At 41.3% G+C, this 25,721-nt stretch overlaps 1 protein-coding gene across 1 annotated transcript; it reads right to left on the bottom strand.

The window, feature by feature from the left end:
- Nucleotides 1-4,011: 4,011 nt before the first annotated feature.
- On the bottom strand, nt 4,012-25,000 carry Fastkd2 (FAST kinase domains 2). The gene is made up of 11 exons (XM_051153934.1): nt 24,217-25,000; nt 20,908-21,011; nt 20,193-20,301; nt 19,835-19,958; nt 19,466-19,605; nt 17,982-18,154; nt 11,388-11,551; nt 8,909-9,124; nt 7,280-7,364; nt 5,493-5,607; nt 4,012-4,181 (listed from the first exon to the last, which is right to left on the bottom strand). Exons 1-11 carry the CDS (start codon nt 24,928-24,930, stop codon nt 4,074-4,076), a joined length of 2,052 nt encoding a protein of 683 aa, XP_051009891.1. The 5' UTR covers nt 24,931-25,000; the 3' UTR covers nt 4,012-4,073.
- Nucleotides 25,001-25,721: the final 721 nt, after the last annotated feature.

Raw genomic sequence — 25,721 nt, 5'->3', positions numbered from 1 at the left:
AACTATGGGAAAAGAATGTGAAAGTTGAGTATAGAAAGAACAGGAAGAAAACAACGGAGGTGGGGTGGTTTCTCCCCATCCCTGCATCCTGGGAAAGGTCCAAGAGTAAGCTCAAGAAGCCTTCGGTCACAATGACTCAGCATCATCGCAGAGCCTGAGCCTGTAGTCAGAAAGGGCTGCCCCTTCTGCTTAGAGCACAGAAGCTGGGACATCAGAGTGCTGGCCTGTCCAGAGCCTTAACAGGTGTGGTCTCTGCCAGCAAAGGGATGTCCCATCCTGCCATGCTGCACCATGGGAACTCTGACTACTGTAGATAAAGCAGATACCCTTAGCTATTGCAGGAGAAAAGAACCGTGTTCTCCTATTGTTTGACTCACCTGATGGCTTTTTAAAAAGATTTTATTTTTATAATTGTGTATGATATGTGCACGTAAGTGCAGAGGCCATAGAGGACAGAAGAGGGCATCAGATCCCCAGGAGCTGAAGGTATAGGCAGTTGTGAGCACCTGATTTGGGTGCTGGGAACCAAACTCAGGTCTTCTGCAAAGGCAGTCTGCCCTCTTAGCTGCCAAGCCATTACTTCAGCCCCAGACTTACCTTTCAAAGCTGGAAGGGAATCTGCAAAACAGCCTGGAACATTTTCCAGGGCCACTGGTGATAGAGGGCACACACCAAACCGTCCACAAGTATGTCAAGACTTACTGAACTCCTCTCATCAGGGGCTTTGGTTATCCAGCTTTTTGGCCACTTGGAAGCTGAGCTCCTCCCTTTACAGCTACCAGGAAGGTCACACACTGGATAGGGGTTTGATGTCTACCCGCTCGGTCACTAAGGAAGCTAGCAGTATGAGGAGCACGGGCCCTTGCTGCTGTTGTCACTTTAAGTCAGGCGTCCTACCTCTTAGGCATGCGCCCAGGATCTTCTGGCAGCTAGACAGCTTCAGTGAGCCAGTCGTCAGTTTGGGGAACAGCAGCTTTTGACACGTATAGCTCCATGAGATGCCCACACTCTTCCTTGCAGCGGTTCTAGTTGCATAGGGATCACTGTACACTAGAGGCTGATCATTGCACAGAGTGGCTACTTCAAAGTCCAAGAGGACTTGAGCTTCACCTGTCGCTGGACACGACAACAGGCCGCATAGATTTCAGTCTGAATGTACTTCAAACAGTCCTGCTTCGTTTCACCAGCTACTCTTAAGGACAGTTCCTACCCAGTGGTTACTACCAAGAAGCTGAAGAACTACCAAAGCGCCTAGGCTACCAAGATGAGACCTGATAGGCTGTGACCATATGGTGGGGGAGGAGGTCCCCTTCTGTCACAGACCTAGGGGAGGGAAATAGGGTGAGAGCGGGAGGGAGGGAGGAACGGGAGGATACAAGTGAAGGGATAACAATTGAGATATAATCTGAAGAAATTTTTAAAAGATAAAAAATTAAAAAAAAAAAAAAGAATTTTGCGTGGGTATTTCAGCACACAAGTTGACATGCAACAGTTACATACAGAAAGCAAGATCAACCCTCTCACTAACAGTTCTCTATATAAAATCACTTGGAATTTCACAAAAGCAGTATTTAATAACTTCCTTGATAGTCTAGGCCTCCTTGTTTTCTTCTTCTATAAACAAATAATTTTTTTTTCTACCTGCCTGAGAATAGACACTTCAGATACCTGCAACCAGGCCAGTGGGAACACTACCACGACAGGAACAGGCAGAGAACCTTTCTGAGGTGATGAACGTTTACACGACCGTGGGGATGATTTCCTAAGTGTGCCTGCACATGTGCAAGTGTCAAACTGTATTTTACATAAGCAGATTTATTATAAGTTATACTTTAATGCAGTCATTTTCTTTAAATATGGAGGAAGTATATTCCAGAAAGATTATATTAACTCATATTCTTCCAGAAGCCTATGCAAGTGTTTGGCTTATTACACTTTCATCAACACTGTAATTTTCCTCCCCAGACAGAGTTTCTCCATTTCTCCAGGTAGTACTGTAATTCTTAAAGGGGAAAAACAAAAAAAACAATAAAACAAAACAAAAAACCACTGTGGTCTCAGAGCCGAAAGTGCTCAGTTATTTGAATGTGCATGCCTTCACTAGTAGACTGGACATTTTTCCTGATACTCAGCCTGATTCTGCACTGAGGTGAAGAACACTAGTAGAAGAGCAATGCACGTCCTGCATATGCACAACAGTCGGCCAAACTCAACAAAACTACCACTCCAAACAGTGCACTACGTTCCGGTGTGTCCGGCCCTTGGAGTGTGCATCGTCATTACACTAGACAGCGATGGACACTTAACATTTAAAGATGTAACCTTGGGTTCCTTAATAACAGTATTTCCATCTCACTCTGAAGCTTATAAAGGTTAGATCACTTGGCTAAATACACACAGAGCTAGACAGTGTGTCCAATGTGGGACCCGAAGCCAGCCCTCCAGGGACACAAACTGCAGAGCAGCAGGGGATGAGAGGGCGTGGAAATCAATGGTGTGACCTCCGCTCAGAAAAGTGAAACTCCCACACCTTAACTTCCTCATCCATAAAGTGTGCGTCTTGGGGCGGGGGGGTCCACTTAGAGATCACTGAACCCTGTTTCAGCCCTGACCTTTCCGCATGCGTCTGGTCACCCTGATAAAATCTGATAGCTGTTGTCACGCCACTGTGCTTTGTTAATTGGCCAGCTGGGGGATCCTCACCAATCCTGATGAGTGTGTGTCAGCTCAATCAGACCCTAGCCTGCCTTGCTATCTGTAGGCTTGACAAGTAACGTCTCCACATACTAGAGAAGGAAATGAAAGCCCACAGAGAACCCTAAGAGCTGCTGGACTTCAAAGGGATTTTAAGATAATGAAGACAGAATACACACAAATACTTAACCATGCCAAGCAAATAAGATGGTCCACCTGCACATCTTCGATGCAGTAATACCTCCTTGTGTTTGAAACCCAAGGCACGGTTACAGAAGCGACCATACACTCCCATAGTTAGAGGGAGGACATATATAATTAACACAACATTTGAACCGCAACAAAAGAATAAGAGATAGAATTTAAAAATAATACCATATCTGGTTCACAGTTAAGCTATATGTTTAATTTTTAAAATCTCATGCAATGTAGGAAAGGGAAGGATAAAGAAAATAATCTCAAAAAATGGCAAAAGTTATGTCAACTGACAGACTATCCATTTTAACCAATATGGATTACTTCACTTCTGTTTCTCTGGTTGTAGCCCAGGACATGTCTCCAGTTGCAGTGCTTGCTGCATATGTGCATACCATCCTCATAGGCTTTGTGCATGTGTGCGTGTTACCACCTGTGTGGGTGTGGGTGAGTGTGGAAGCCTGAGGTTAAGGTCAGGATGTCTTCCTTGGTACTTCTCCATACCACCCGACATGGTAGCTGGGCAGCAAGTCCCTAAGGCCTGCCAGGCCACCCCTCCCCACAGCACACACACACACACTCACATGCTGATGAGCACGGTTACTGGTCCTCACAGTCACATCTGGCTTTTTGCATGGCTACTGGGGATCCAAAGTCAAATTCTAACATTTGCACAGCAAACATATCATCACTGAAGCAGACCCAGGCTCCTCACCCATGTTTCACATGCTACCTCACCAATTCTTGCATGATCTACTGCTTGAAAACCTGGTCTAAATGGCATCTGGACACTGTCTGAATGATCTCAAGTATAAATTCTGAGGCAATATTGAGACTTTAGACAAGTCCCCACACCAGCTTACATGTGACCCATCCCAACACAACTAAGAAAGCAGCTTAGATGATGCTGGGGTACAGAGACAGCTCCTGGGCATCCCAAGCACGTGGGCAGTCAGAGGAGCACAGTAGCTGGAAGAATGGCCCTTCTAAATTGTCTTCAGTATATTCTAAAATACAGTATCAACACAGCTTCCATATGTAAGGTCATCTTTAGCCTAACCTGAAGTAATACTTACAGAGACCGGCCAGCCTACTGCACTGATAACTGAATCACAGCCTTTATTAAAGTCATATTTACAACTGTGTGTGCTTTGATAAGTTAAGTGTTTGCCTTAATCCATGCTTTACATGGTTGCATCAGTAGTGGGAAACGCGTCATCTGAATAGATCTTCGCCTTCACGAATGTGACTGCATCCTCCATCTTTAATTTTCTCAGCTCCCAGTTATTGATCTTAAAAAAAAAAAAAAAAAGATTGTAAGGAAATGATAACATGTTTGAGTTTTTTTTTTTTTAATAAAAGTGTTTTGTTTTTCTTAGCCTATTTCTTAACCCAACTATCATACAAATAATTGAGACTATTCTATAATACAAAGCTTCACAACACAATCTTGAGCAGTTTAAGTCTGTTTTTAACCCTCTATGCTGTTTTACTCCTGGCAAAGATCTCAGCGATACTTGCACTTTGTAGCTTTCCTTGGCTCCAGCTCCTTCCTCCTTCCTTGGACCTCACTGAATCCTCCGCCTCTCTCCTAACTCCTCCCCTCTCCTGGCTGGCAGGAAGTCCAGCCCTATTTTCTCCCCTGCTCATTGATTGGCTGTAAGCTGCTTTATTAACATAACAGGGGGACAATTGGGGAGCAGAGTTTACACAACATTTAGACAGGAAATCAGAATTTAAACAACACAATAACTGATACCTACAATAACATATAAAAGCTAGAGATCTAAGCACAAAGTAGTAGCAAGCCAGCTTTAAAAAATTTAATGTCACCATGCAAATGTTCATATTCTGAATCTAATAAGTCTAGGACTGAGGAAAATAGTTAACACTGAAAAGCATAAAACCTCAAGGGCTCTCTGAACAGTGCAAAATTATTTCCAAACTTAAACAGTACATTAGCAGAAAGGAGAGCCACATCACATCTTGGTAAGTCAGGCCCAACCTCTTTTGGATATTAAAGCACTATAATGGGAGGCTTGCGTGTTTGCACTCCACACCATGTGCAGGACCACAGGAGCAGCGTGTAGATAAAGCCGAAGATCATCATAAGGTCCGAGGTATTGACAGGGAAATCAGAAAGACTGCTCAAGAAAAGCCATGACGCTGAGCGTCAAAGGGTAGCCTAATAGAAGAATCTTCTTCCAGGTTTCCAGGCAGCAAGTATACCCTACAGGAGTCTCACACTGGCCTAGGAAACAAAAGCCTTAACATCCTTCCTTGTTCAAGATAATCTGAAAATTGGAGGCAATTTCATGTGTCTTAATTCAGTAAGAAAGGTATTGTGTATCCTCTTCTTCATTAGAAAGAGATTAAGGCTGAGCAGATACCATCTATAAACGCCCTAGTAGAAGACAATACCCAGCTGAGCCAAATCACGCACTAGAATGTTCCTTCTGACAGAAAACCACAGTTCAGAAGTCAACTGCCATCAGGCTGACTGCTCCCTTGGAGCCCAGTGACCACCTTCAAGCACAGCCCCTGGCAGCTGGGGAGTGCACAGCAGCAACACAAGAAATAGTCCATTCATAGTTTTGTCTTACCAAGATCACATGGAAACCCATGACATTCAAATGTCGAATTTTCATAGCCAACAATCCTCTGGGGTGGCTTGAATTCAAACAGTAGAAAGACTTAGGAACACACAGCACTGCTACTCTGGAAAGAAAATGACAAAAACATGAATAGTGACAGGTAAGCATCTGGAATTTGGCTGCATCCTGCTCTCTGGAGCTCAGGCTGGGGACTTCATTCTCTCCACTCCCCCCATCCCCCACTCTGTCCTTTACTTTTGTTACTTAGCATCTGCAGATCAACACAGTGTACAATGACTACTTTGTAAACCCAAACCTGACACCATGTTCTACGTAATCATACACCAGCCTTCTTTACCAGTGGCTTTACTTTCTAAGGAGGAAAACTTCCTGATACAAACGCATCTCTTGTAAGGGTTTCTGGGGCAGTGCTAAGCTCTGACTCAGATATACTCATTTAATAAAGAAACTTGGGAAGCAAATGGAAAATGATCTTCCAAACTCAAGAGCAAACACGAGAAAACACTAAGACAAAGGCTCCTCTAGTAGGGAGGCCTGTAATCAATGTGGAAAGCCACGCTTAGATTCTCACCATCCTCTGCTTTCTGGAAGGTCACTGAGAGAATAGAGAAAATAACAAGATGCGCCTGCTCTTGTCTTCTCCTGGACACTCATTTTCTGAAGAGAAGACTGACTGTTTGGGTCTTGCACGGCCCAGCACTTTATGCTACCAATTACTATATTGTCATTCTATGTTAGAACATAGATTAAAAAGAGGAAATGCGATTTCAACGGGGTGAGAAAAGACTGTTTTTTTGTTTTTTGTTTTTCTTTTGGGGGGTGGGGGGTAGTTGAGACAGGGTTTCTCTGGGTAGTTTTGGCTGTCCTGGACTCACTTTGTAGACCAGGATGGCCTCAAACTCAGAGAGATCCATCTGCCTGCCTCTATCTACCCAAGCACTGGGATTAAAGACCTGTGCTGCCACGCCCAGCTGAGAAGGCATTAAGGGCACCTGGGTAACATGACACTTAAAAAGATGACTAAGGAATGAGCCAGGCAGATGCAGAAATAGAAAGACATGGACCACTGTGTGAATGACTGGGGATGGGCAGGTAAGGGCTGAATTCTTATAAGATTTTCCTACTCCTCTCTACCGTATGCGGGTGCCTAGCTGGGAGAGTCACGTGGCATGAGTTCCCCAGGGCACAACATCTGACTCATCGCTGTGTGCCCCACAGGCCTAGCAGAGCCTTCCCAAAAAGGCTGACACAAGGGAGATGTGTGTGGAGCCAATTCGTGCTCTTATGCTTCTACTCAACAGGCAGGATGTTTTTTATGGTAACGATATCATGTTTCTCCCAGAAGCACATTACATATGATATGAGTCATGGAAATGACTTGGATTAGCTTTAATGTGCTCCGATCCACAAATAATATTACTTATAAAGCTATAAGAAAGGACTAGGAGGAAGGGCAAAAGCATTGCGTATTTAATTTCTGTAGATGCCTCAAGCTGTTGGTCACTGTATTATCTAGGCTGAGGCTTATACTGCACCGATAATTTCAATTATGTTAACATCGTCTTACTGAACTGTTATCTTTATAGACTAGCTTTTAAAGAATGCCTGATTCAGCACCTGCTGAACCCAGTCTGTTGAACTCAGACACATACAGCAGACTCACATGTGGGAAAGCCCTTGGTGTCCTGTAAGCTACATGCATTCAAAAGGTAGAAAGTCTTTCTTTATTAAAATTATAATTCGGAATGCCCAGCAAGTGAGTATATATAAGCTACCTCTGCATGTTTGTGGCAGAAGCTGAATCTCCATCACAAAATGAAAACACTTGGGTTCTGTTAGTGTCCATTCTTATTTCAAAATCTGAAAAAAAAATTTAAATGATATTAATTTCTTACATACTGCTCAAAGTGATTTCTATATATCAAAAGTTTAATACAACAGCACCAGAAAAGAGAATGGCAGTAGCTAAAATAAAACTGAGAACTTATAAAGTGGCAGACACTAATCTAGGGATTTTACATGTAGAATCTCACTTATTGGCCACAGAATTCTATGTGTACTACTGTTGCTGCCCTTTTAAACAAAGAAGCTGGGATAGTTAAATTCCTAAAGTCACCATACTAGGAAACTAAAAGAAGCATCTAAAGATGAACAAAACCCAGTGCCAGGCATGGGAAATCTCCTGAGCTGTTGGTCAGGGGAGTCCAAGAGAGTCTCAGAATAACACAGGCTCTTGCGGTTGCCCTTAGTTGCCTCCTAGAACTTAAAGGTCAGAAGCCCATTGCTGAAGACACCACACATTTCAGACACAGGACTTGGACTTGGGAGAAACTGAGCTAGAGCTGACCGGCAAGCCTCTTCCCTAGCTCTCACACTATCCAAAGGTCCTATGCAAGCGCTAGGAGAAAAAAAGCAATCAACAGTCCTACCCAGATGTGAAAGCTACAAACAACAGTGACCAGCATGGCCAGGCAGCCACCAAGGCGCAACAGTGGCACCTGTGTCTTGGGAGAAAACAACAGCTGTGTAATTGGACTTAGTGCTGCTCAGCTGGGGGAATCCATGGCTAATACTATGAACCTAGTCAACTACCTGTGGCTGATGAGGTCACAGACCCTAGAGAAGAACCTTCTACTGCCACTTTTCTAAACCAGTGTAATTTCTAACTGCATCACACATACTTATCCTTACCCACAGATAAGTGCACCTGTCGCCCATTTTCAAAGAAGTTTCTGAAGAAGGGCAGAGACCTACAGAAAGCCACAACTGTTCCAAATGCAGAGAATAACTGACTGTGGGACACCCAAGCCCAGCTTGTACATCTACAGAGCAGGCCCTACATCTAAGGCTCAGGGAACATCTCAGAAGAAGGCACAGAAAGGCTGTAAGAGCCAGAGGACTAAGGTACCTGCTGTGAGACAGTGTCTTCCCATTGTGACGGGAAGTCTTAACAATATGGTTACTTAGATAAGACCTAATGACACCACGACCAGGTGACATGCCAATGTGGATGGGGAAAGCTCCCACGGCCCTCTCTAGATGAAAAGCTATAAGCACTTAATGACTGCTGAGAGAGGAATCAATTTTCTTCAGGGACAAGCAAATGTACAATCAAGCAACACTAAACAGACTCAGCAAGCTATGTGTATGTGTGGGTGTGTATGCATGCACACACGCACACTTGGGAATGTGCAGGTGGGCACATGCACAGACATATAACAATAATTAAGAAGAGGTCATGAATCCAAGAGGGTGTGATGGGGCACAGGAGTTGCAGGGAGGAAAGAGATGGGTAAAAATGACGTAAATGTAGTGCTCATGTTTGAATGCAATCTCCTAATCTTTTTTTCAGAACAAAAAAATAAATAAATTTTAAAAATAAAACAAAATAGAGAAATCCATACCAATGTGATAATTATGTGGCAACTGAACATTTCTTGAGAAGCATCCTTCACTTTCCAGAAGGCTGCTGAGCACCTCTGCAAGCTTCTCGTTTGGATGTGATGGTGACGGTGGCAGCTGTGGCAGTGGGATGTGTACAGCTTTGTTGTAAGCACTTTCGTCAAGTTGTAGACATGTATTCAAAACGTGAAGCTTCTGAATATTTTTCTCTGTGTCACCTAAAAATACAAAAGCAAGCACATGATTAAATCATTAATATAACATTTAAAAATACTAATGTATCTATATTTCTAATCACCTCTTAGAATCTTTTTTTACTTAATGCATATTAATTCACCACACAAAATAATGGGTTAAATTTACATGCGTGTATATATAAAGAACTTTGATCATATTCAACCCATTACCTTCAGCTATCCTCCTTTCCCCTCTCTTCTTTATTCCATGTTTTTATTTAAAAACTATTTTTTATACAATATATTCTGACTATAGTTTCCTCCCCCACCTCCTCCCAGGTCCTCCCCACCCACCCAATTCCATACCCTTTCTTTGTCTCTCTCTTTAGAAAACGAACAGGCAAACAACACCAACAACAGAATACAAGCCAGAATTAAAAAAAAAAAAAAAAAAAAAAAAGACATACAAGAAACACACACACACACACACACACAACATAAAAACCCAAAATCAGAAACTGTAATATGTAAGCAACAGACTAGTAAAACAAGAAAAGAAGCCCAGACAAGGCGATATGAGACAGTGTGTCTACCAAGTACTGCCGAGCTCACTCAATGGTGTTGGCTGTCTACCGCTGGGCACGGGCCTACTCCTAACTGTGGTCTGTATACCTACTGAGACTCCATTGGAGAGAACTAATTTTTACTTTGCAAGTGGATATCACTTGAGATAGCTCCTTGGTTAGGGATGGGGACTTGCTTTCTCCTCCTCCTCTCAATGCTGGGGCCCATTTGGCTTGAACCTGTACACACCCCGTGTGGTTGCCACAGCCTTTGAGAGCTCGTATATGTACGGGTTCTACTGTGTTGGGGAGGCACTGTTTCCTTGGAGTCATGCATCTCCTCTGGCGTCACTCTGCCTCCTCTTCTGTGTAGCTCCCTCAGCCCTGAGAGGAGGGGTCAGCAGTCTCCCTCTTTATTCCCAGGGCTCTCTCAATGAGAACCTGGTTTTCATTGTCTAGATCACTGGCCTGTAGTTGCCAATGCTTCAAACTTTAAGCTGTCTTTAGAACTGATGTGGTCTAAACTCCTCACTTTATAGGAGAGAAACTGTCCAAGAATTTAAGACTAGAATCCAAGTTTCCAAGTCTACTCTCCAACCATCAACTATTTTAAAACATCAGTAATATGGTTGACTCTTAACTCAATTTCAGGACTTTATACATTGTTTTTAGACTGAATTATAGCTACTTTATTCTAAGATACATTAGTAAATTCCATACATCTACCCAAATAGTTTTTCTTCATTTAAAGTCGATGACTTTAGGGCATGGTAACACACATTTAATCCAGCACTTGGGAATTCCACTTTTGGGAGGCAGAGGCCGGTACATGTGTGAGATTTTCAGGCCAGCTTGGGCTATATAAATATGGTTTAAAAAGAAAAAAGAAAAAAAAGAAAAGAAAAGAAAAAGAAAGAAAGAAAAAAGCCAATGATTAATTTGGTTTCAAGAATAAATAAATTCACTAATTTGGTACCTATTTTGTATTTAGTACTAATTTGGTACCTATTTTGTATTTGGTACTAATTTGGTACCTATTTTGTATTTGGTACCTATTATTTTGTATTTGGTACTAATTTGGTACCTATTATCTTGTATTTGGTACTAATTTGGTACCTATTATTTTGTATTTGGTGCTAATTTGGTACCTATTATTTTGTATTTGGTGCTAATTTGGTACCTATTATTTTGTATTTGGCGCTAATTTGGTACCTATTATTTTGTATTTAGTACTAATTTGGTACCTATTATTTTGTATTTGGTACTAATTTGGTACCTATTATTTTGTATTTGGTGCTAATTTGGTACCTATTATTTTGTATTTGGTACTAATTTGGTACCTATTATTTTGTATTTGGTACTAATTTGGTACCTATTTGGTCACTAGATCTAACATTGCATCTCCTCATTATAGAGAGCTGGAATAACTGTTTCTAGGTGGCTTGGGTTGGGTTTAATAGTATACTTAGGAAAAGATATGCAAACACCTCTAATCAAGACCACTGAGCTTTGAGTAGTATGCATACAGTGCAGGCTAAAAGAATAACACCTGTGCAAACCTTATTCTTTCCTTTCCCCTGCAGCAGTTATGTCAGCAAAGGTGGTTCTGTGGGTTTGCAGTTTGAAACACTGACCTTTGTCTTCACCATGATAGGCTGTACTCAGCAGCATTTGCTCTGTATGTCTGAACTAATACTCCTCTACAAATCCCACTCAGAATGACAAGGTGACATACTACCTACCTGAAGTCAGCAGTTCATAGATGATGTTCCTTTTGATAAGCTGGTTAATAGGGGCCAGGGGGAAATAATTCATCATGCAAAATGAATGCACTGCATTCAATAGGTTTTCAGAAGAGATATGGTGAAGACAGCTAGTCAGAGCACTAGCCATAGCTTCTAGGAACCTTTTGGGGAACAAAGGAAAGTCAGATTTCAAATAAACTTATGAGACAAGGTCACAGAAGAGCAGATTCCATGGTACAAAACCAAGGTCTTTAAGGAATGCAAAGAAATGAGATGAAACGATCAGAATTGTAAATAAGCATCCATACATAGTGCAAGACATGGCTAGCTCCCATGGTAAGTGTACATATCCAATGAATGACGACTGCAGATGTACTGCATACAAATGTTTCATAGGCTTTCAATCATTTCACTCTATTAAAACTCTACGGGGATAGCAGTATTATTTTTCCCATAAATAAAGATGAGTGAACAGGCTCAGAAGTTGAGTAACTCATCCATGAACTAATTACAGTGGACGGGCAAGAAACAGACAGTTTTAAAATCTAAATGGTCAGGCACCAGAGCCTTTTACTCTTTACACAGTTTCTACAAGGGCTGGGCTGTCACTGCAGTTTTATAAGCAATTAAAAATTCCCAGCTATCAAAATTCTTGGTAATGACTTACAAGCCTAACCCTACCATTCACAGCTACTGTTGTGCAGTATAGCACAGCAGCTGAGCACAGATGGCGTGGGAGCATAACACTTTAGGGAGGCGACACTGCTAAAGAACGGCAGACTTCCCTTGAATCCAGGTTAAGTCTGACTCTCAGGGCATATGTTATCCCTAGCATAACACAGAAATACACACAGAGTACTACTGTGACAGGGTAGAAGGGAGAAGGGAGCTTCGGGGAGATTAGAAGGGAAGATCATCTGAATAGTGCCCAGGGGCTCTGTGTGATAGTAAGGATTAAGGCATGGAACAGGGATGCTGACAACAAGGGCAGCCATCTCTGGGACAAAAAGCTCAGACTAACACGTCTGTGCAGGCCAGTGTCTGAGGTCAGCCGGGCAGTCTCAGTGGCCAATGCAGCGGGAAGGCCTGCGAGGTCAGGAGAACTGAAGTACCACAGGATAGGGATGAGCGAGAAAATAGCGAGGCAGGGGCATTAAAGTGAGACCTGACTGTACCGGGTTCATGCAGTAGTCACAGGAGTATGCGAACCTCTTTTAGTTCTAGTACAGAAGTTAAGAAAAAAACTAACTAATATAATGTTTTTAAAAATTAATAAATACAATCTTAAATATATAAATTGTAAAATCAGTAACAAACAGTGGGGGAGAATAAAACTGTCCAGATTTTCTATGTGACTGAAGTCATGAGCCTATACTAACTGCTACAACAGCATAATTACATAAGACCTACATTAGCCACAAATAAAGTACCTACCAAAGATACAGGAAGAAAAATAAATACACCAAATTACAAAGGAAGACAAAAAAAGAGGGAAAAAAAAAATCCATGACAGGAAACAAAATGATGATAATATCCCCTTCTCTACCAATAAAAGCTTTAAATATATTTGTACTGTGATCATTAATCTTCATTGTCAACTTGGCAGGATGTACAGTCACCATGGAAACATGCTCCTGTGCATGTCTAACAGGGTATTTCAGAAAAGCAGAACTGAGAAGGGAGGACAACCATCTCAATTTAAGCAACACCATCCTATGACCTCAGAGCCTAGACTAAATAATGAGAACACTCCTGCACGGCAGCATTCGTCTCTGCTTCCTGGGTGAGGATGCCATGTGACCGGCTTTACGCTCCCACCACTATGACTTCCCTCTCTGTCATCAGCTGAACCCTCAAGCTGAGAGCCAGAGTGAATCTTAAGTTGTTCATTGTATATTTCCACAGCAACAAGAAAGGTAACTAATACATGTATTACACTCCCCAATTAAAAGATATAAAAAAGCTGAACAGATAACAAAATTTTAAAAGTCTAACTATATACTGCGTACAGGGGTTCAAGTTAGATTTAAGGACACACATTCTGAAAGTGAAAGAATAGAAGACAAGCAAATGGTGACTGAAGAACAGGGATGGTCATATTTATATTAGGAAAAAAACCAGATTTTAAGTTTTAAAAAAAGCTGTCACAAAAGACAAAGACAGCCATTCTATTAGAAGTGTCAGCTCATCGTGAAAGTGGGGTAGTTTACAAATGCATGAGGGTTCAACATCAAGAAGCACACCTATAGCAAAAACTGAGATCTATGGACAGACGGACAGCAGAACAGCAGTGTAAGAGATCTTACTCTTCACTCAATAACCATCAAAGCAGAAATGAAGACAGAGAACCCAACAACACTGCACTCAAGATGACAATGCTGAAATAGGGACGACACACTCGACAGTTAAGCACACACAGGACACACAGCACATAGGTTCCACCAAAGGTGCCACATTTAGGAAAGTGCAAATGTTACTGACATCAGTTCAGACTACAACAGAATATGTCAGAAACCACTAGCCAATGGAAAACTGGGAAGTTCCTAAAGGGAAAATTATTCAACAGACTCTTTAACAGCTAGTGGTCACAGAAGAAATCAAACAGAGAATTAGAAAGAAATCTCAACAAAGCCACAATGCACCAAAAGTAACAGTACTCAGAAAAAGCAGTGGCAATAGAAAAGTTTGCAGTAATAAATGCTACTTTTAAAAAGAGTATTTGAATAAACCTTAATTTGTACCTTGGGAAACTAGAAGAGGCTGAGAGATGGCTCAGAAGCCCCAAGCACTGGCTGCTATTGCCGATGGTCGGAGTGCTATTCCCAGCACCCGCGCGGAGGCTCATGACTGTCTGTAACTCCAGTTCCAGGATCCAATTTCTTTTTCTGACCTCCACAGGGACCATGCACACATGAAGAATACAGACATTATGTGCAGGCAAAATACCCACACACACAAACTGAAAACAAGCACCTCTTTTAAACAGAGGAGCAGCACAATCAAAGCCAGAGGTAGTAGAGGAAGAAAGTAATGAAGATTTACACAGAAATGAATATGAACCCCAGGGAAAGATGAACCAAAGTGGATGCGATAAACCTGCAACTAAACTAGTGGGGAAAAGACAGGAATCTAAACGTAGAAGCGAGAGATGAGACGCTGCCACTAATGCCATCCACATGACAAAGGGGCTGGAGATGTCATTTACTTGGTCCAGTGCATAGCACGCACCAAGCACTGTGGGGCACCACTGGGACTCCTGACATTTAGGGAGGCTGAGGTGGGAGGATCAAAATTTCAAAGCCAGTATGAGCTACATAGTGAGCCCAAGTTTAAAAAAAAAAAAAAATTCCATGTAACCTATGTATACTGTCCAGTATACTTTAAATCATCCTTTGATTATAATATTTACTCTTTTGATTAAATCATCTTGGGATTATAATATCTAATACAATGCAAATCCTATGTAAATAGCTGTGATACTATCTTTAACAGAAAAATGACAAAGTCTGCACATGTTCAGCCTCTTTCTTCACACACACACACACACACACACACACACACACACACTAAAAAAAGGAGCCTAATAAAATACAAAAAAATTGTTTGCAAACAAATTGGTAGCCAATAAAAATTTAAGTCATATACAATTAAATTAGACTAAACCATATAGAAAAAGAAAATCAAAACAGGCCAACAATGAATACATAGATTGATTCAGCAATAAAATCTTCACAAAAAGTCTGGAGCGGTGGCTTGGTAGTGCACATACACACAAGCGGGCAAAACACTCATACACCTCTCCACAGTGCAAAGGTCCAGCAGCAGAGCACTTCACCGTGAGTCCTACCAAATGTTGGAAGGGGAATAATGAAATGAACACAACCCTCTTAAACTCATCCAAGCATCTAGAATGTTTCTAAACTCACAAGACCAACATTATCTTCACACCAAAGCTAGCCACACATGTGAAACGGGAACAGAACACTAGCAAACTAAATTTAGTAGCACACAAAAAAGGATCATACAGAGACCACAAACAAGTGAGACACAGGCCTCCTACCTAGCACACACCATCAATTAACGTTATAATCCCACATTAACGGAATAAAAGGTTAAGAGAAAATCATGCCATCACCTTAAAATCCATGAAGAAAAGCATTTGAGAAAACTCAACACCCTTCTGTGATGAAAGCCCCCAATACATTTGGTATGGAGGGAATGGGCTTCAATGTGATAAAGGCACCTGTGAAACACCTATATCGTCAGCAGCATGCTAAGTGGTGAAAAACTCAGGAGCAAGGCAAGAATGCCTCCTCCTGCCCCCTCTACTTCATATAGCACTTGAAGTTCTAGCTTAAGGTGAAATAAATACATAAAAACAATTAGGTTCATAAATAATTAAATAGAAAAAGGTAAAGACATAGGGCATATATAGGATGCAAAGCAGCAAAGTAGTGTCTGCTTTATTTCTCTATACTAATGAGCTGTCCAATGTCCTTTATAACATCAGAAAGAGGAACTCCACAGGGACAAATGTAGCTGAGGATGTGAGAGACTTGCGCCCTACAAACTATAAAGCACTGATTAAAGAAATTAAAGATAACACAAGTACAACATGGATATCCCTCAGCCAGAGACTGGAAGCCAACATTGTTAAAATGTCCGTATTATCTGCAGTGACTCAGGGATTCAGTGCACTGTCTATCAAATTCCCAATAGTATTTTTTAATGCCACAAAGAAAAATGTGTTCTGAAAGTCACATGGAAACCAAGTTGCCTGCACGCTCTCAGCCATCTTGGGAAGAAAGAACGAGGCTGCAACTGTAAGTGTTTCTTCTTCAGAACCTATTACAAAGCTGTGGTAATTTAAGACAAAGCAGCTCTGCATAAAAACAAATGGGCACCACGAACACACAAAGGACAAGGACAGTCTCTGCAGCAGCTCTGGGAAAGGGGTATGTGCATAAAAATGATAGTTAAATTTTTGCTTTAGAGGTTACACAAAAGTAAACTTAAAACTGATTAAACATAAGACTTAAACTAAAAATCCTCCAAGAAAATACATGGGAAATCTTTATTTTATGACTGTATAGAACAGTGAGCTTTAGACTATGATATAAAAAGTCCAACAAACAAATGCAGAAGTAGTCAGGGGACAACAGCAAACTAAGAATCATCTGCTAAGCAAAAGTCGACAGAATCAAAGAGGAGCAGAAAATATTTGCAAACTGCATACAATAGGAAATTAGAATCCAAAATTTGGAAGGAGTGCCTACAATTCAACAGCATACAGAAATGATCAGAAAACTGACAAAGGACATAACAGATGTGTCTCCAGAAGAGACACTCAGAGCACAGCTGTAAGGAAGGATGCTCGACACATCAGACATTTAGGAGATGCAAACCCAAAGCAGGAAGAGATGTGCCCTCGCACCTGTCAGAATGGCCAGAAAGTAGCATAAGGAGACACAAAGCAAGTGGAGCCAGCACACAGGACACAGTGCACACCGTTGGGGGACCAGCCCTTCCGACTGTGCACAATGTAGGGAGAAAACTACATATATCGGTGAGGATTCCTCAAAAATTAAGAACCCAAATATTTTTTAAAAGGGGAGAGGGAGAGCTAACATATGGCTTCTTGATCCCACATTCAGGGATAGCTCTCCTTTTTGTTTTTGTTGTTGTTGTTTTAGGTTTTAGAAACAAAAGTTTTAACCCGTAGCCTAAGCTGGCCTCTAATTCACAGCAATCCTCCTGCCCCAAGTTTCCAAGTGCTGGGATTACAGACATGGCTAGCACAGTAAGTTTTCCAAGTATATTTTGACTTAAAAGAATTAAAATCAGGCTCTCAGCAGGATGTATATACTCCCTTGTTCAACACAAAGTCAATATATGATAACACCCTAAATTTCCATCAACAGGTGAATAAATATAACATGGCATAAACATAAAACTGGGATATGATTTAGCCTTTAAAAAAAGAAAAAAAAAATCTTCTATATAGTTTAATACGGTTGGTATAATACAGGAGAACAAGCCAGTCTAGATGGACACATAACACACATTCCAAATTCAGAAACGATAGAGGGGAGAAAGAGGAGGGAGAGACGGGACAGGAGGTATTCAGTGCGGATGGGTCAAGTATGAAGGAGAATGCAGTTTCAGACAGCTGTGCTGTGCCAGTCAGCAACACTGCGCTGTGTACAGTGTGTACAGTGGGCCAGGAGAGCACCTCTCATGCTGAAAAGCCATACACAACAACAAATAGATAAAAAGTAGAAAATAAATTTAAAGAAACATCTAACTTCTTGATAAAGTTAAAAAGAAGAAATAATTTAGGAGTTAATAGCGAAAAGTGGACAAGCTGAAAATGAAAACTCCTATAATGAATGAACAATTGAACAAAGGAACAAGCAGGACAGAGACTCACAAAGGCGATATTCTGTTCAACTCTATAAATAAATGCTGCTGGATCTCTAGACGTGGCGGAGGCTGGGAACTCAGCCCCGTGCGCTAACGTATTAAGCCTGAGATCTGCAATCGTTTCTGTATGCACACTGCATGACGAGGGAGAACGAACACTGTACGTACGCTCTGCTCTGGCCTTTGTGGACGTGATTGAGAGAGGAGTACACGTGGAGGATAGAGATGACGTTCTTCATGTTCAGAGAGCCAGACTCCTCCACTACTTTCTCCATGAGCTTGTCCATCAAACCAGGAGGCCGAAAACCAAGAGTTTCAAATAACAAGAGGACAAAGATAACCTTAAAAATAGAAGGGAGGGAAGTTACTCAACAGGTAGAAGATGCTGCTCTAAGTTTTTAAATCTCAAAAAGCACAAGCAACAAAATACCATCCCCAAAGGGACAATTATATTTTCTTTTTGTTCTTTCATCAGATATCAACTTAATGAGCAGTCTCTTTCTAAGCTAGGAACCAAGACATACAACCATCTGCACATCTCACTGAAAATCCTTTCTTACCTTTTTGTCATATGACAGATCTGCAAATTGCTTTAAATTGTGCCTCTCTGAAGTTTTCAAGATAGATGATTTCTAATTTGAACTGCTCCCAATTCCAAATACTGCCTAGATTCTCGTAGAAGTGATAATGCAAACATTCCTTTCTTTTCTTAACCCATACTGGCCTTGAGCTTTCAATCCTCCAGCCTCTGCCCCGAGATGCTGGGATCACAGTGTGTGCCATCACGCCCCAGGTGATTATCTGACTCCAAACCCCAACATGGTGCAACTATTTTTCCTATTTTTCCCCATCTTTTAATTTTTTTTTTTTCCCCAGAGCTGAGGACCGAACCCAGGGCCTTGCGCTTGCTAGGCGAGCACTCTACCACTGAGCTAAATCCTCAACCCTTAAAATTTTTAAAAATTAGTATACACAGTATTACATTTCATTATGGCATTTAAAAAAATTGTTTTTGTAACTCAAACATTTCTGTATCTTAGATCAATTTACGGAAGTAAAATATCATGAATCATATAAACTTCACTTCCACTTTCCCACTGGGTGATGTTTACCACAAGAATCACCCTCTCTGAAATTAATTTTCATAATAAACTCAAATTTCCGCTTACTCTTGTAACAAACTGAACCCAGCGATCTGCTCAGTCTCCGCCTACTTCACTAGAAACAGCGGGAATTACAAGCTGCTTCCTTCAGACATGTAGTGGCTAAACATGACTCCAGGGGGGGAAAAACAGACAAAATAATGAAGTAATAACATGTTATTCTTCAAAAACTGCAAGCCTGTGACACTTTATTATTCAGACCCATCTTATTCTCAAAAGCTAACAATGAAATAGGACACACAACACTAAACAGTTAGCCCACCTACCATCTAACTCTTTGACAAGCAACCAGAAGAAGAACTTTGGACAATGTAATTTTTCCTTCACATAGGAGTGGGCCCCTGTAGAAAGGTGAGGAGCTGAGCTAACTTATAACTTAGCACTGGAGTGCTTGGACACCCTGACCTCTAGAAGGCAGAGAGCAACATTAAAACGAGTGCAAGGAGAGCTTCCTGGAGGCTTCCCAGGGATACCCCAACGGAAACTCACTTGTTTCAATGTCCACATGTCAAAAGTTGTAGCCACATAATCTGCTATGCTCTTAAAGAGATCTTCATTTTGGTACCGAAGGTTTTTACAGGACTGCAGTATGCCAAACAATACTTTAAAAGGACACCCATGGATATTATCTGTAAGGATGAGTTAAATAAACAAGCATTACCAGATGATTTTGAATGTAAGATTCAAGATACTCAGTACCTTCTTGAGGGGAAAAATAACATTGTATTTTGAAGGAAAACAAAAGTAGGCAAATATACAATTTACAAGTAACTGATCCCAGTTGTGCATCACGAGAGCCAAGGGTTGAAAACCAGTAACAGGTCAGATGTGGCAGGTCAGATGGGAAAAGCCCCTTACCTACGACCACCTTACTGCATTCATTCAGAAGGACAACAGAGCGGTGATCCATGGCAGCTAATACCTCAAACATGTGCTGGCAATTCAAGACAGAAAATCTGCCTAATTCCTTCAAGGCTTTCATCTACAGAGAAACAAACTTGCATTTAATTATCATTTCTGGAAAATTTGATGGTGAGGAAACAAAGATGGAGCATAAGAGACATGATGAACAAATACACAAGTATGTACACACACACACACACACACACACACACACACACACAGAGGTATGTTTACACATACAGATAGATATGCTTTAATTAGAAAGTGACAGGTCATCAAAGACAGTCTTTTTCAAATTTCACCAGGTGTTTACCTCCAATTTCTTCTTAAGAGCAGGTGGTGTGTCTTTGCCGATACACTTCATCACTGTTTGTAATGTGAAGATATGTTCCATCTTCCAAACTTGCTGGTCAACTATGATTCTGCCATTAGACATAAGAAATAGAACAATCCTAGAATCTTCAAGCCAGAAATCTGAAATTTTCATTTGGTCCAGCCCCGACTTGGAGTGGCCAGGAATATGAAATCCACAGTGTGGTCTACGTGGTGTAAGCACTTAGGAAGGGTCTAAATCATTCCTGTATATTTCCTCTCACATTACTGCATGGTGGTTATTAATGACTCCCCCTAACGTGTGCCATCAGGTCAGCTGTATCGACTTACATATATCTTTTTAAGATAAGCCAGTGGAATGTAACCCCTATAGTGCCCCAAAACCTCTTCAGATATGAGGGTACATGTCAGTTCTCCCTCCACCTTACATAGTGCCAGAGTCTAAGAAAAGCTAATCCAAGGCACCCAGATCCTTTTATAAAGTAGGTACTTTCAAAAGTACTATCTTGAACTTTCTACCATTCAGAATTGGAATTTTAAGTTAAAAAAAAAAAAAAAAAAAAGCCTTACCTTCTACCAATATGTACTTTACCTACGCCTCCCAAAAGAAGGAATCCAATTTTCCCTGGGCCTTTTAATTCCTCATATACGGGCCCCAGAGAAAAGCATGTGAGGAAAGCCTAGGAGGTTCTCACCGCAGTGCTGCGCGGAGTGCGTTCACATTCATGCATGGCTCCATGGTCTCTAGGGCAGTTGACAAAACTGAAAGGCATCTCTCGTCACACTCATTGATACGCTCCTATTAAAATATAATCACAAACACAGCAAAGGTGATGAGATGTATACCAGCTTTCCCACGCAAAACCTCTGAGCTCATCCTTTCAAAGGACCAGGGACCAGACCACTAATTCACAAAGTCCACAACAAACATCTACTGTGGGAAACAGGATGTGACGAACCAGTGGCTTCTCCAAATAACTGACACATAACATGTATACACCAACACTTTCTTATGCACCATGAGAAACCCATTTGATATTGATTATATTATTTGCCTGTGAGAATAGCTTCCATTAAACATCATTTTTACGCCTCTGTGGCCCCTGAAACCACCATAAGGACAGCATGGTAGACTAGCAGAACTACTAAAGTGTGTAGGTCAGTTGTTCCCCTAAATGGCCCCTAGAAGACTGTCCTTGCAGTCCCCGCATAGCCTTTCCTGAGCATGATGCCACAACTGTCGTGTGGGTCTTCTCATCCACCTGGCCCTCTGAATTTCACCACCACTACCTGGGTCTCAGTTAGGGTTCTAGCTTATTCCAGAAATGGCGCGGCCTTCTGGAGAGAGAACAGCAATGATACGGGGTCTCTAGTCCTCTACAATTAACTACAACTCACCTGGTAAGAGTAGGACCATCTTTGAGGAAGCCTTTTGCTCTTTGCTAAAGTGGTCCAAGTAACCATTACTTGGAGTCAGAACTAGATGATATAATGCTTTAAGGACAAAGGTGGAAGAGGGTTGGGGAGTGGTTTCATTCCCACGAGAATTCCCTTAATATATATGTATATATACAGGATATGTACATATGTGTGTATACATATATACATGTGTATATATGTATATATGTAAGTGTGTGTGTATATATACATATATAGAGATATACACACACACACACACACACACACACACATATATAAACACATCCTGTAGCACCTGCTGTGGAAAGGTCAGGCTACTTGATTCAAATTCACTGTCCTTTCACCTCTGGTTAAATGTCTTTATGACAAGCACACATATTTCTGAGGCACAATCCCATGTAGATTTTCTGATTCCTACTAAGTTCTCAGAGAGGATGTTTCACAGTTGTAAATGCCTGTCCAAGGTCCAGTACAAAACTGCATCACTGTCAGTGGAAAGTGGATTCAAACAATCATCTTTAAATGACTCCAAAAAATACCAACAGAGGCAACAAATCTGGGTGCAGGGGGGATGGTGGCGGCTGATGTACCAAACAAGGATCACACATCAAGAGGACCTAGGCCCCCCATTCTCAGCTCAGTATAGGGGTGCCCTAGTAATGGGAGCGGGGTCTGTCCCTGCCATGGACTCTGTTGATCACTTCCCCCTCTTGGGGTGCCTTACCAAGCCACAGAGGAAGAGGATGCAGGCAGTCCAGATAAGACTTGGTGGCTGGGGTCAGTTGATAGGGGAGAGGGGCTCCCCCTCTCTGAGGATTAGGGGAGGGACATAGGAGGTAAGAGAGAGGGAGAATGGGACTGGGAGGAGATGAGGGAGATATATATAATTGGGATGTAAAGTAAATAAATTTTTAAAATAAATTTAAATTTTAAAAAAAAAAAAAAAAAAAAAAAAAAAAAAAAAAAAACGACTACATACAAAACAAATGCAGTGCCTACCAGGCAAACAGCTATTCTGTGACTTATAAAACCACAAAAATTTTAAAGTTCTTGCTTGAGGACATATGAATCAAGTTAACATAAAAATTTAAATTCATATATCTACAAACTCAATTCATGAATTCTAGTAAAACAGAATATATGGCAGATTATCTCCAGGAAATTAATGTATTTTAACATACTTATTTAATTAATGAGTTTAGGAGTCACATAGCCACTCTTAAAAAGTAAATGCTTACTTCTTCACATCTGGTGCCATACAAGTGACATCAATGCAAATAAAAATAAAGAAATAAATCTTAAAAACAAAAAAAAAAAAAAAAAAAAAAAAAAAACAAGTGACATCAAGCAAGATACTGACACCCTTGGAACTGAAGATGCAAACTTGAGCATGTCAACCCCTGTCTTAAGATTCTCCAATGAATTGCTGTGCCTACTGGGCAATACAAACTCCACCAAGTATAAAAAGCTTTTATCGTTTTCTTATTATCTTTTTCAGCCTCAAACCCTTGCTGCTCGCCACATATCCAACCAATTTTTCACCCAACCCAACCCTATCATTCTCCCACCACCGCCATCTCACCACCATCCTCTACTTCAGATGCACCAAACTATTTCAGCTTCCTGAAGGAGCCACTTTTCCACTGATGTCAGCAATGTAATCTCTGCTGCAGACACCAACCCCTTCATAACCAGTTCTCACAAAATGGTAGCTGTTTCACAGACGCTGACTTTGTATCCTTCGCCCCATTGTATTTTCCTATTTTGAAGACAAAAACTAGGTTGGAAATCCCATTACACACTCTCACACGAACTTGTATTCTTTCTCATTACACTGAGAGTTCTGTAAGTATTTTGATAACTGCACTGGCACAGTGCCTACAACACAACAGGGGTCATTAAAGAAATGCTGGTTACCACTCCTGTAATTACCTGCAAATACATCTCCCAGTTTAGACTGTATGGGTCAAGATTATAAGGAACTATGTGTTCTATCTTTTATACCAGCTGAGAAATGTGGTATCTTGTACATGGCTGACGCCCAATATATATTCACTGTGTGAATAAAAGAATCCACTAGCTGTTAACCAAGCAGTTTGGTATCACTAAGTCTGTTTCCTCACCTAAAGCCTGGTAAAAGGATTAAGATTATGTAAGGGAAATACTAGCACCCAACCTTTCTCTGCATCTCTCTTCATTCCCACTTAAGCCCTGAGAAGGTAAGTGGGGCAGGCTTTCACAAATTCCCAAAGCAAAAGAAATGATTTAAGTTAAGATCTCCTAGCATGTAATATATAATGCAGAAATGCACATAAGAACATATATTCTGCTGATACTTTTTGTTTGTTTTGTTTTTCGAGGCAGGGTTTCTCTGTGTAGCCCTGGCTGTCCTAGACTCACTTTGTAGACCAGGCTGGCCTCGAACTCACGGAATTCCACCTGCCTCTGCCTCCCGAGTGCTGGGATTAAAGGCGTGCTCCACCACCACGCCCGGCTGATAGTCTTTTAAGTGACGCTATACATGTCTACTTCCCCTGACTCCTTCAAGATATGTTCAACACAGCAAAGCCACATTTAGGCCTTACCTGAATCACCCGCAGCAAAGTCTGGACCATCAGAGTATTCTGGGGGACTCCAAGCTTCACAACAGCATTAAGACTGAACAAAAGGTGGTCGCAGTGCATAATCTTGGCTTCTCTCATCATTTGATCGCACAGCTGGTTAAAGGCGGGATGACTGAACATCAGCTGGATTTCAAAGCGCCTCTTGTCTTCAGATATTCTTTTGGCAAGCATCCACATCGCTAAGAAGTAGTTACTGCTGGGAAACGTAGGCGCTTTTGAAAACACGTCCAGCACATCACTCAGAGAGTTACACTCCTGGGCCAGCTTCTTATGATTCACAGGGGTTGGCCTCATTTTCTTGCTAAGCACATCCTCACTGGAGGTACGATGAAAGTCTGTTGTCATCAAATCACGATCAGATGCCCCATCAGAGACAAAACAATGTTTTGACATTCTTTTAGGACAAAGGATTCCGCCATGTTTAAAAACAGCTGCACGGCCTATGCCTTTAGTTTGAGTACAACCACCTAATGAGTTCAAAATAAACATATTCCGAAAGAGGTGTCGGACAGATGGTTGCAAGCCCTCGTCAAAACCATTTAACAGACAGTTTCTCGGGTTCCGTTTTGAATGAATAACTTCTGGTCTGCAAAATCCCAGGGGATATATCCTTAAAGCTCTGCTTCTTGGAAGTAAAGTACTGAATTGTCTAATGAAATGTGCTTTGTTATTCATTTTGCTGTTTACTGGCACACTTTCAAATACTCAAGATGCAAGGAAAGTTAACTTCCTTACTAAAAGAGAGCACGTGCGTTGGACTTTCCTGTAGGGAATGGGTGAATAAAAGAAATAATAGTTAAAGACTGTTGCTTCGATAAGGGAAATGCAGCTAAGAGGGACTTGCAAGGGTACCTATGAGTCATTAGAGCTTTATATTAAAATGGCAAAAACATGTCTCCAGTATGTTTCTTCCACTTTCATTTCAATGCATATATTCTTGTAAAGTACCCAGGTCAGTCACTTCAGCGGCTGTGGGTAAAGTAGCTACTTTAAAATAAATAAATAAATGATTTCTTATGTAGGTGTGGATAAAGTAGCGTCTTTAAAACAAATGGAAGCAAGAAAGGAAGGAGAGAGGGAGGGAGGGAAGGAGGAAGGGAGGGAAGAGAGAAAGGAAGGAAGAAAGAAAGGAAAGATTTCCCGTGTTAAGTGTTAAGAAAGACAGAAAGGAAGGAAGGAAAGAAACATTTCCCGTGTTAAGTGTTCAATAAATCTTCCCCGGCTATGGGGAACTTTGTTAACACTGCTTTGGAGGCTTCCATTGAAAATGGTATCATTGATGGACATTTTCACTCACATGATCCAGAAATAGCCAAAAGCAAACTGCTTAAGAAAACGTACTTGGACAGGACGGCCTTGCTTCTTAAGCAAGGAAGAAAAAAAAATGAAAGCTGTGTTTTTCGTGCATGAAAAGCTGCAATCAGGGGTTGGGGGTTTAGCTCAGTGGTAGAGCGCTTGCTTGCCTA

This window comes from Acomys russatus, chromosome 12, assembly GCF_903995435.1.
Source record: "Acomys russatus chromosome 12, mAcoRus1.1, whole genome shotgun sequence".
NCBI lineage: Eukaryota > Metazoa > Chordata > Mammalia > Rodentia > Muridae > Acomys > Acomys russatus.
Note: the sequence above shows the minus strand (reverse complement) of the source record. Positions and strands in the feature narration are given on the sequence as shown.

Excerpts from the sequence above, each read along its gene's own strand:
- Fastkd2 (XM_051153934.1), bottom strand. The coding sequence starts at position 24,930 with ATGAATAACAAAGCACATTTCATTAGACAATTCAGTACTTTACTTCCA. Across the intron at positions 21,012-24,216 it reads CTTTGCTGCGGGTGATTCAG|GAGCGTATCAATGAGTGTGA; the intron begins GTAAGGCCTAAA and ends ATATTTTAATAG. Across the intron at positions 19,959-20,192 it reads CTCTTAAGAAGAAATTGGAG|ATGAAAGCCTTGAAGGAATT; the intron begins GTAAACACCTGG and ends GTTTCTCTGTAG.